We start from the raw sequence: 12462 nt of genomic DNA on the forward strand, positions 1-12462 counted from the left end.
GGATTTATTGGTTGGGAAGCTATAGTATTACAGAATATATATATACATATATATTTGATATTAAAGGTGTAAAATACATTGTGATACTCCACAGATTTTGCTCAAAATGAGTACTCAAAATGTATAGAAGTTCATTGGGTTTATATCCTTTCTAATAAAGAAACCAAGCTGCTCTTCATAGGCTAATAATATATGTGTGTGAGAAGGTATGTAGTGTCTGGCTGTGTGCTACCTAGTCTTTCCTTCTGTTATTGAGGATGATGCTACCAAAAAAGAGATGCTTTCATGTGATCTAGCTTCTTCTATAGATATTTGTATGGCTTTCTAACAATAGGAGTGGTCTGTGGACTGGGGTAGTTCTTAATACTCCATTTGGCCTTCCTGTATCTCAGAACTAGGGAGACAGAAAGAGAAATTTCCCCAGGGAGACAGCAGTCACTTCCACTTTCTGGGTTTGTGGCAGGACACCATGACTGTACCTCTTCATTCCTCAATATATGAACAGCAAACTCTCTCCTCTGTGGAGAGCCTGTCTGAGGAAGCCCCCTCCACAGGTTTCCAGGGTATATATCTCTTCATATTGCTGGCTTAAAATAATTTTCCCCTTTAAGCCAAAAAAGCTCTTCACACCATCTGTTAGTATACATCCACCACACATTTGTTTTTATCAGAGTCAGCAATGCAGGGAAGGGACTTTGTCTCTGTAGTATTCTTTCTCTGAAATTAATTCTAACACCAACTATAGTCACAGTGCATATATTATTAAGCTCCCTCTCTTTAACCATGTTTCCTGCTCTGTGCAGCTGAACTCATTCCACAGTCTTATCTCCACTCACACAATTTTTAGTTTTAAAGTCTTTTCTTCCCTCCACACTGTTCCCTTCCAGTCCTTCATACCACAAACACTTTGTCAGCAATCTACATACTGTAAGTTGCATTTTTAATATTTTCACATAATTTACTTTCCATAAATGTACTCACAATATTTTTTTACCTAAATAGGGTTCTATTGTCCATGTACAATGCCTTGTAAGCATTCATCTAAATCCCTGACCATATACTGGAGCCTTCTTAGCTGTGTCCATTTGCTCTACTAGCACAAGCCATTCTTAAACAAGTCTTCCTGACCCCCCTCCATGATGATGCAAAACTGATCTGTTTCCTTACGCTTCATTGGCACCATTGCATCAGAAGACATTCATGTTCTATCTAATTCTACTCTTTACATTATTACCTCAATTTCCACTTAGTGCTTTCCTCACTCTTCCCATGAGTAGCTCATTGTCCATATCAACAAACAGAAAGATGCCAGAAAGGAGAAAATAAATAGTATAATGTGTCAATTATCTAGAAAGCAAAAAATTACATGAACCTGAAAAAGTGTGAGGAAGAAATTGGTTGAGTGAGTAATTAATCTATCCTAGGCAGTCATTGTTTTTATTCAGTTAGTAGAATAAATTAGAAGATAAGTAAAAGTTTACTCAATTTCTAACATATATTTCCCTTCTCACTGCAATCCAGTATATGTTAACATATGATGCACATTGAATTTATTCATTACTTAATTTTCTGATCTGTACTTAGACCATGCGCGCACGCACACACACACACACACACACACACACACACACACACACACACACACAGAGAGAGAGAGAGAGAGAGAGAGAGAGGGTGGGTGAGGCACACACACATATTTTTGAGACAGTTTTTCTCTGCAAATCACTGGATTTCTTGGAACTTGCTCTGTAGTCCAGGCTTCCCTCATATTCACTTGATCGTGGTGAATGATTGTTTTGATGTGTTCTTGGATCCGATTTGCCAGTATTTTATTGAGTATTTTTGCATCAATGACCATGAGGGATATTGGTCTGAAGTTCTCTTTCTTAGTTGTGTCTTTGTGTGGCTTGGGTATCAATGTTATTGAAGCCTCATGAAAAGAGTTTGGCAAAGACCCTTCTGCTTCTGTTGCTTTGAGCAGAATTGGTATAAGCTGCTCTTTGAATTTCTGGTAGAATTCTGCACAGGGGCCTTATGGACGTGGGCTTTTTTTTGGTTGGCAGTTTTCTGATGACTGCTTAAATTTCCATTGGGATTATAGGTCTACTTAAATTGTTTATCTGTTCTTGATTTAATTTTGGCAAGTGATAGCTATCCAGAAAATTGTCCATTTCCTATAAATTTTCAAATTTTGTGCAGTACAGGCATGACCTTATGATTCTCTGAATTCCCTCAGAGTCCATTGTTATGTCCCCCTTTTCATTTCTAATTTTCTTAATTTGCATGTTCACACTCTGCTCTTTGGTATGTGTAGTCAAAGGTTTTCTATCTTGATTTTCTCAAAGAACCAACTCTTTGTTGCATTGATTCTTTGTATTGTTTTCCTAATTTCTACTTTATTGATTTCAGTCCTCAGTTTGATTATTTCCTGGCATCTACTCCTCCTGGGGGAGTTTGCTTCTTTGTGTTCTAGAGCTTTCAGCTGTGGTGTTAATTCTCTAGTATAACTATTCTCCAGTTTCTTCATGCAGGCGCTTAGTGCTATGAACTTCCCTTGTAGCACTGCTTTCAAAGTGTCCCATAGGTTTGGGTATGTTGTGTCTTCATTCTCATTGAATTCTAGGAAGTCTTTAATCTCTTTTTTTATTTCTTCTTTGACCCAGGAATGGTATAATTGTGCATTATTCAATTTCCATGAGTCTGTAGGGTTTCTGCAATTTGTGTTGTTGTTGAATTCTAAATTTAACACATGGTGGTCTGATAAGATGCATGGAGTTATTCCAATATTTTTGTAGCTGCTGAGGTTTGATATGTTGCAAAGTACGTGGTCGATTTTTGAGAAGATTCCATGTGTTGGTGAGAAGAAGGTATATACTTTTTTATGCGGATGGAATGTTCTATAGATGTCTGTTCATCCCAGTTGGGTCCTTACTTCTATTAGACCCTTTGCTTCTTTGTTGAGTTTCTGTCTGGTATTCCTCTCTAGTGGTGAGAATGGTGTGTTGAAATATCCCACTATAAGTGTGTGGAGCTTTATATCTGATTTAAGTTTTAGTAATGTTTCTTTTACGAACGTGGATACCTTTGAATTTGGGGCATAGATGTTCAGAATTGAAACTTCATCTTGGTGGATTTCTCCTGTGATGAGTATGTAATGACCTCATTCATCTCTTTTGATTATTTTTATTTTAATGTCTAATTTGTTAGATATTAGGATTGCTACCCCTGCTTGTTTCTTGGGTCCATTTGATTGGAAAATCTCTTCCCCACCTTTAACTCTCAGGTAATTTCTGTCTTTGAGGGTGAGATGGGTTTCTTGTATGCAGCAGAAGGATGGGTTCTGTCTTTAAGTCCATTCTGTTAGCCTGTGTCTTTTTATGGGTGAGTTAAGGCTGTCAGTACTGAGAGATATTAATGACCATTGATTGTTCATTCTTCTTTGATTTGGAATGGTTGGTGGTGGTGGAATTATGTGTGGAATTCCACTCCTTTGTTCTCTTCGCTGTTGGTAAAGTGGGATTAACTAATGCCTATGTTTTTCTGGTTGTAAGTAACTTCCTTGGGTTGGAGTTTTCCTTCCAGAACTTTCTGTAGAGCTGGCTTAGTGGATATATATTGCTTGAATCTAGTTTTTTCATGGAATATCTTGGTTTCTCTATCTATAGTGATTGAGAACTTTGCCGGGTATAGTAGTCTGGGCTGGCATCCATAGTCTCTTAGTTTTGGTAGAATATCTATCCAGGACCTTCTGGCTTTCAAAGTTTCCAGGGAGAAGTCAAGTGTAATTCTGATAGGTTTGCCTTTATATGTTACTTTGCCTTTTTCCTTAGCTGCTCTTAATATTCTTTCTTAATTCTGTGTATGTGGGGTCTTGATTATGATGTAGCAAGGGAACTTTCTTTTGCTGTCCCTTCTATTTGGTGTTCTGTAATCTTCTTGTACTTTCATTGGCATGTCTTTATTTAGGTTGGGAAAGTTTTCTTCTATGATTTGGTTGAATATGTTTCCTGACCCTTTGAGGTGGTTTTCTTCACCTTATTCTATACCTATTATTCTTAAGTTTGGTCTTTTCATGGTATCCCATATTTCCTGGATGTTTTGTGTTAAGGATTTGTTGGGCTTAAGGTTTTCTTTGGTTGATGAATCAATTTCTCCTAGTGTATCTTCAACACCTGAGATTATTTTTTCCATCTCTTGTATTCTGTTGGTTATGTTTGTATCTGTTGTGCCTAACCATTTGCCCAGCTTTTCTATTTCCAGCCTTCCTTCCAACCCTATAGAAGCCCCAACTGAGGTCTATAATATTACAGGGTAATACAGGTTTTTTTTTCCTTATTACAGTATGACCCTCTCATCAGAATAGTCACTAGAATTCAGTACTACTGTTTTTTTTAATTGAGAACAGAAATTCAGGGAGATAAAACCTCATCCTTATGCTTTTCTTTAGTGAGAGTCAAAGACCAAGACTCCTTAATAGTTTAGAACAACTTTATGAAGCTGTGGCTTCCCTCATGTCTGGCTCTTCCCATATTACAGATACAGTTAGCAATGCATAGATTCAGTGATGTCATAATGAGGGAAAACAAAAAAAATCTGCAAGTGACTCATGGTCAAAGATGATGATATTTATCACACATGTAAAGAAGTCTCTGACATAAAATCCCAGTAGTATTAACCTCCAAAATTCCTGCTTTCAACCATATCTACTTCATGGGTTGGACATAAACTTGAAATGAGGTCAGCCATCCATATGTGGAAGAAGAAAGTGGAGTCTTTCACTTAACCTAGAGGAAATTATTGAGGAAAGTACCCTAATAACCACACTTTTTAAAGAGACATAAAATAGCAATAGTCCTTATCACAAACTATCTCACAACTGGTTCACTGGAGAATTTTTGTCTTACTTCCCCATGATTCTCATCACTGTGGAGATAGTTATCATCATAAGACAGACAGAAGTAGTCAGCCTCATCTTCAATATGCAGATCAGTGATGGTCAGTGAGGCTGAGTTGGAGGAGCTGTCAATGGAGCCAGAGAACTGATCAGGAATCCCAGATGGTCTTTTATTGTTTTGATAGATCACAGTCTTGGGTGAGCTTCCAAAGTGCTGCTGGTACCAGGATACATAGTAATTTGCAATGTTACCACTGCTGCGCTTGCAGGAGATGGTAACTGTTCTCCCTAGAGACTCTGACACAGACTTCGGCTGAGTTAGCACAAACTGGGCACATGATCCTTTTAAAAAGATAATAAAAATCAGTAAGGACAAACAAACCTCATTCACTAGGATGAATATGGTCCAAACATCCCAAGCAACAGTTACTTTTTTATAGTAACATTCCTCAAATCTACTTACCTGTTAAATGATGGAGGAAAATAAGGAACAGTGGAACCCAAGTCATGGTGAAGGCACCCAGATTCTGCTTCCTGAGTCCAATTGAATGACTATAGCTGGGTACCCCCTCTTATTGTCCCTGGGATTCTAAGTGCAGACTGACTCCATGCAAATTATTCTCTTCTTGGGGAGGTACAAGCCCTTCCTTTTACTTCACACTGGGTTTGACTAGGAATAGAAAGAGGGAGGATTTGGGCTCCACCAAGTGGCAGGACAGAAAACTGGAAAGTGAAGGGAAAACATCAGAAACTGTGGAGGAATAAGCAGGTTATTATCCACATCACTCCCCAAAGCAATCAAGTCCTTCCATCTGCTAGGTCATCCTCCTGCCAACAATAAGAACATGTGGGAAGTCACATAGCCCCATCTAGACTTTGAGTGGAACATGAGTTGTCCTTTAATCTAATTTTGTATATGTCAGATGAAGCAGTGGATAACCCACTTTACATTTGTGTAGAGGATCAATTATGGGATTGAAAGGCATACTTTTTTGCTCTAGAAGACCAGTGGTTGTAATAGTGGTAATTTCTATGTAAGATTTTGTTTTTATATTGGAAGTAAGAATTTGTCTCATGAGATTAAAGTTCTTGCTGCTCCTGCAGAGGAAGTGGGCTTCATTAACACACCCATACCAGACAGCTCAGAACCTTCTGTGTTTTTCAGCTCTAAGGGATCAGATGCCCTCATCTGGGTTACTTAGATTCCCAGGCATAAGCACAAATGCACACTCTGTTGATAAGGAGATTTACTACCATCTGCTATCCACATATTAGGTCTAAAGGAACAATGAAAATGTAACTGCAGAAATCTCCAACTTATACTCTAAGGGAATCCCTTACCTACCAGATGAAAATATGTAGTGTTTGAGGAACCTAGCAATAGAAAACATATAAAATTGTATATGATTAAACTAAGTGATTGAACGTGAAAAATTTTAGCTTAGAATATTATATATTAAGTAGGTACAGTCCATGAAATCATTAGATTCTTTTGCTGGTAAAAATACTACCTAGACAATGACTCCATTGGGGTAAAAGAGGAAGTATGAAATGTAGTTGTGAGTCCACTACTAATGTGAAGGAAGTTGGTTACAGGGTAGATCTTGGGTAACACTCCTCAACACCATCAACACTTGTGCAAGCATGTGAAGGAAATAGTGATGTCTGAATGAATTGGTCTTGCCAAAAGCACTATCCTCTCAAGATAGCATTCCTTCAGATGTATTCAAGGATGAAACTATTTATTTATGTATTTATTTAAATTAGAAACAACCTTGGTTGACATGTCCATCCCAGCTCCCTCTCCCTCCACTCAACACCCACTCCCCAGCAAGACCCCACCCCCCATCCCATAAATCCTCCTCTTCCCAGGGAGGGTGAGACCCTCCATGAGTGATCTCCAAAGTGTCATATCATCCTGGGCAGGGCCAAGGCCCACCCCTGTGTGTCAGGCGGAGGGAGCATCCCTCCCTGTAGAATGTACTCCCAAAGTACATTCATACACCAGGGATGAATACTGATCTACTATCTGAGGTCCCATATATTGCTGAGTCCTCCTCACTGACACCCATGTTCAGGGAATCTGGATCAGTTCAATACTGGCCTCTCAATCATTAGTCTGGGATCCATGGGTTCCCCCTTGTTCAGGTCAGCTCTTTCTGTGGGTTTCACAAGCCCAGTCTTGACCCCTTTGTTCATCACCCCTCCCTCTCAGCAATTGGGTTCCAGAAATTCAATGCAATGTATAGCTGTGGGTGACAGCCTCTGCTTCCAATCAGCCACTGGATGAAGGCTCTAGGATGGCATATAAAGTAGTCATCAGTCATAGTAGGGCATTTAAGGTAGCCTCTCCACTATTGCTTAAACTACCAGTTGGTGTCATCCTTGTAGATCTCTAAAAATGTCACTAGTGCCAGATCTCTCTTTAAACCGATAATGACTCATTCTATTATGATATCTCTGATACTGCTCTTCTATATTCTTTGCCTGACTCAAACTTCCTGCTCCCCCATGTCCTCCTCTCTTCCTATTCTTCCCCTCTCTTTCTCACAGCTCCTTCTCCCCTCCCCCATGCTCCCAATCCACTCAGGAGATCCTGTCCATTTCCCTTCTTCAAGGTTCCATGCATATCTCTCTTAGGGTCCTCCCTGTTTCCCAGACTCTTTGGCAGTGGGATTGTGGCTGGCAATCCCCTGCTCCATGGCTAAAATCCATATATGAGTGATTTCATACTACATTTGTGCTTTTGCAACTGGGTCACCTCACTCAGGATGGTTTCATCTAGTGCCATCCATTTTCCTATGAATTTCAAGATTTCATTTTTTCCACTGAGTAGTACTCCATTGTGTAGATGTACCACATTTTCTCTATCCACTATTCAGCTGAGGGTCATCTAGGTTTCTTCCAGGTTCAGTCTATTACAAATGATGCTTCTATGAACATGGTTGAACAGACATCCTTGTTGTATGAATATGCATCTTTTGGGTATATGCCTAAGAGTGGAATTGCCAGGTCTTGTGGTAGGCTGATTCCCATTTTCCTGAGGAATCTCCATATTGATTTCCAAAGTGGCTGTACAAGTTTGCATTCTCACCAGCAGTGGAGGAGTGTTTCCCTTTATCCACATCCTTTCCAGCATAAACTGTCTTTGGTGTTTTTGACTTTAGCCAAGCTGACAGCAGTAAGATTTTATCTCAGAGTTGTTTTGATTTGCATTTCCGTGTTGACTAAGGATGTTGAGCACTTTCTTAAGTGTCTATCAGCTATTTTAGCCTCCCCTATTGAGAATTCTCTATTTAGCTCTGGACCCCACTTTTTAATTGGGTTATTTTGAGTTTTAGAGACTTGCTTCTTGAATTCTTATAAATTTTGAGGATCAGGCCTCTGTCAGAAGTGGGGTTGATGAAGATATTTTCCCATTCTTTGGGCTGCCATTTTTTCTTGCTAATTGTGTCCTTTGCCTTACAGAAGCTTCTCAGTTTCAGGAGATCCCATTTGTTAATTGTCAATATCAGTGTCTGTGCTACTGGTGTTATGATCAGGAAGCCGTCTCCTGTACCAATTTGTTCAAGGTTACTTCCAACTTTCTCTTCTAAGAGGTTCAGTGTGGCTGGATTTATGTTGAGGTCTTTGATCCATTTGGACTTAAGTTTTGTGCAAGGTGATAGATAGTGGATCTATCTGCACTTTACACATGCCAGCATCCAGTTATACCAGCACCATTTGTTGAAGAACCTTTCTTTTTCCATTGTATGGGTTTATTTTTTTGTCAAAGATCAAGTGCTCATAGGTGTGTGGGTTAATATCTGGGTCTTCAATTTGATACCATTGGTCTACATGTCTATTTTTAAGTCGATACCAAACTGTTTTTATTGCTATAACTCTATAGTAGAGCTTGAAATCAGGGATGGTGCTATTTCTTGAAGTTCCTTTATTGTACTGGGTTGTTTGGCTATCCCGAGTCTTTTGTTTTTCCATATAAAGTTGAGAATAGTGCTTTCAAGTTCTGTGAAGAATTGTGCTGGGATTTTGATAGGGATTGCATTCAGTCTGTAGGTTGCTTTTGGCAAGATTGCCAATTTTACTATGTTGATTACCTATCCTAGAGCATAGGAGATCTTTCCATTTTCTGGTATCTTCTTTAATTTCTTTCTGTAAAGACTCAAAGTTCTTGTCATACAGGTCTTTCACCTATTTGGTTAGAGTTATTCCAAGATATTTTATATTGTTTGTGGTTATTGTAAAGAGTGATGTTTCTCTGATTTCTTTGTCAACACGTTTATTGTCTTCATATAGTATGGCCCATGATTTTTTTTAGTTGATCTTGTATCCTGCCACTTTGCTGAAGTTGTTTAGTAGCTGTAGGAGTTCCCTGGTAGAGTTTTGGGTCACTTATGTAAACCCTCATATCACCAGTAAACAATGAAATTTTTACTTTTTCCTTTCCAATTTGTATCTCCTTGATCTCTTGTCTTATTGCTCTAGCAAGAACTTTAAGTACAATATTGAAGAGTTATGGGGAGAGTCAACAGCTTTGTCTTGTTCCTAATTTTAGAGGAATTGCCTTGAGTTTCTCTCCATTCAGTTTGATGTTTGCTGTCGGTTTGCTGTATTGCCTTTATTATGTTTAAGTATGTTCCTGTTATCCTTGATCTATCATGAAGTGGTACAATTAAGCATTGTTCAATTTCCATGAGATTCTGGGGTTTCTGCGATTTGTATGTTTATTGAATCCTAATTTTAAACCATGGTGGTCTGTAGGGAGAGACCTGGTACCTGAAAGTGACCACCCCAAAAGGGGCCTGGTCATGTGTACATGGGAATGTTCAGGATATAAGAGAAGGAACAAGTGGGAGCTCCCTCTCTCTTGGAGGTTGGCTGTACTTAGGAAGGCAGAGCGCTTCCCATGTAAGTGATTGTCCCCTTGTTTCCTCATTGCATTGTTTCTTTATCAGCTGGTGTCAGAAAAAGTGGAGACTTAAGTTTACCCAGCCCCAGTGAGGTTAGCGCTCACACGTAGGGCAATTGCCACCCTGGCCCCTGACCCTAGCAACTCGGTGTTCAGTAAAACGGCAGCCACCTTGCAGCTCACATTGCTCCCGTGTCCTTTCACGTCCCATAATTCCCTCCTGGGTTGCTGGGAGTTTTAAAACTCATTAGATACTCACAAGCCCCTCCCATGTTCTCTCTGCATGCCACTTCCAGTGAACCACCGAGTTCTCAGTGCATTATCTCACAAGCCTCCACGTGCAGGAGAAACAGCTGCAGGATAGTGTGCCAGTGCCCACTGGGATCACCCAGCTCTGGTACTGCCTCAGTTTCCCCTGCCCAGCCCTGAGCGTAGAAGCACACCTGATGCCATCCTGCATAAGATAAGATTCTGGTGAGAGCGAGTATGCAGATTCACAGGCCCAGGCAGAATTTGATGACCACATACTATTTTTATGCTGAACAGCACCTATGAATGTTTGGAATAAGGTTCATAAGCCCGAACTAAAAAATACAACTGTACACCAAGGTGATACAGCGTCTGAGAGAACAGTTCACTCAATTTTTGAAAAGACTGTCCAGAGCAGTAAACTAACGCTGGAAAAGATGTTTGAGACAGTGAAGGAAATTTTTTCCTTGCTTGGGATTACAGATTGCCCCAGAAAAAAATGCAAAGTGGAGATTCTATCAACTATTTAGGCTATAAAGCAGATCTATAGAAAATTAGACCACAAAAAGTACAGATCAGGAGACATTGTTATCAGATTCTTAATGATCTTCAAAAACTACTAGAAGTTTCTCAACTACAGATAATTATTGGAGTAAAAGGGCATGATTTAAAACTCCTGAAAATGACCCTAAAAGGAGATAAGGCTAAAATAGTCCACGGATATTATCAGCTGAGGCTTAAAAGGAATTAGAATGCGTAGAAAAGACAATATTGGAAGCACATGTGGATTGTGTGGATCCAAAACTGGACTGCATTCTGGTTATTGTACATATAGAGAATACCCATCATGTATTTTAATGCAGAGGGAAGACATCATACTAGAATGGGCATTTCTACCACATAAACAGAATTAAAAAACTGAAGACATATATAGAAAAAAATCTCTGATTTGATATTAAAATGTAAGTTAAGGCTTAGTCAACTGACTGGGAGGGACCCAGAAATTACAGTACGTTTACCTAATGAAGAAATTTCCTTCTCACGGAAGAATAATGAATATTGGCAAAGGGTTTGCAGTGACTTTTTGGGAATGATTAGTAATAATTATCCCAAAAGAGAGATAATCAAATTCATAAAGGAAACAATTTGGATACTTCAGCATATTGTAAGAAAAAATGTCTGTCTCTGGAGTTCTTACATTCTATACTGATGCAAGCAATTCAGATAAGGCAGGTTATAAATCAGGAAATATAAGTGAATTAGTTCAAAACCCTTAAAACTCTGTACAAAACACAGAGTTATATGCCATTCTCATGGTACTTAAAGACTTTACAGAGCCTCTCAAGATAGTTATGGAGATTCGTCTTACACATTGAGACTTGCAGAATTTGTTCTTGATGATACAGAATTAAACTCATTGTTTCTACAATTACAGGAAACCATCAGAAATAGAACTCATTATATATATATATATATATATATATATATATATATATATATATATATATATATATAACACATCAAATCCCATATGGGTCTGTCAGGTCCTCTAGCACAATGCAATGATGAGATTGATTGTTTATTAATAGGAAGTATGTATTGGAAGTTTCAGAATTTCATATGAAACACCATGTAAACAGCAAAGGCTTAAAGAAGGCTTTTTCTATCATTTGGCAACAAACCAAAGATATAGTAAGAAATTACCCCACCTGTTCATTCTATAATCAAACTCTGTTACCAGCAGGAAGCAATCCCAAGGGTATTCACAGAAATGAAATTTGGCAAGTGGATGCATTCACTTTCTAGAATTTGGAAGTTTGAAATATGTATACCATACCATAGACAGGTTCTCAGGCTTCCAATGGGCTATTGCCTTCAGCTCTGAAAAGGCTGATTCTGTTATTTGCAAACAAACCAAGGATATAGTAAGAAATTACCCCACCAGTTCATTCCATAATCAAACTCTGTTACCAGCAGGAAGCAATCCCAAGGGTATTCACAGAAATGAAATTTGGCAAGTGGATGCATTCACTTTCTAGAATTTGGAAGTTTGAAATATATATATCATACCATAGACAGGTTCTCAGGCTTCCAATGGGCTATTGCCCTCAGCTCTGAAAAGGCTGATTCTGTTAACACACACCTCTTAGAGATGATGGCTGTTATGGGTATACCTGCACAAATAAAAACTGAAAATGCTCCAGCATATGTCTCCAGCAAATTGGAACTGATTTTCAAATATTATAACATAAAGCATGTAACTGGTATACCTTACAATCCTACAGAAAAAGCAGTGGTTGAGAGGTCTAACTGCACTCTAAAAGAAATGCTTCATAAACAGCCAGGGAGTACAAAGACCCCCAAACACAGGTTACATAATGCTTCACTAACACTGAACTTTCTTAATGCT

General features: G+C 38.8%; 1 protein-coding gene across 9 annotated transcripts in view; it reads right to left on the reverse strand.

Moving 5' to 3' along the window:
- The window catches only part of LOC101839749 (Ig lambda-1 chain V region S43), a 612967-nt gene that overhangs the window by 423141 nt on the left and 177364 nt on the right, over positions 1-12462 (reverse strand). Inside the window, exons 1-2 of one of the 9 annotated variants that reach the window (XM_040751115.1) lie at positions 5358-5442; positions 4933-5236 (exon numbers count right to left, since the gene is read on the reverse strand). The exons of the other annotated variants lie outside the window; for them this stretch is intronic. Coding sequence (XP_040607049.1) covers positions 4933-5236; positions 5358-5403 — 350 coding nt within the window. The 5' untranslated portion in view covers positions 5404-5442. Of the gene's footprint in view, positions 1-4932; positions 5237-5357; positions 5443-12462 lie in introns of those variants that run through there. 9 annotated transcript variants of the gene reach the window in all.

The sequence above is a fragment of the Mesocricetus auratus genome, unplaced genomic scaffold, assembly GCF_017639785.1.
Source record: "Mesocricetus auratus isolate SY011 unplaced genomic scaffold, BCM_Maur_2.0 Super-Scaffold_100008, whole genome shotgun sequence".
In the NCBI taxonomy this organism is placed as follows: Eukaryota; Metazoa; Chordata; class Mammalia; order Rodentia; family Cricetidae; genus Mesocricetus; species Mesocricetus auratus.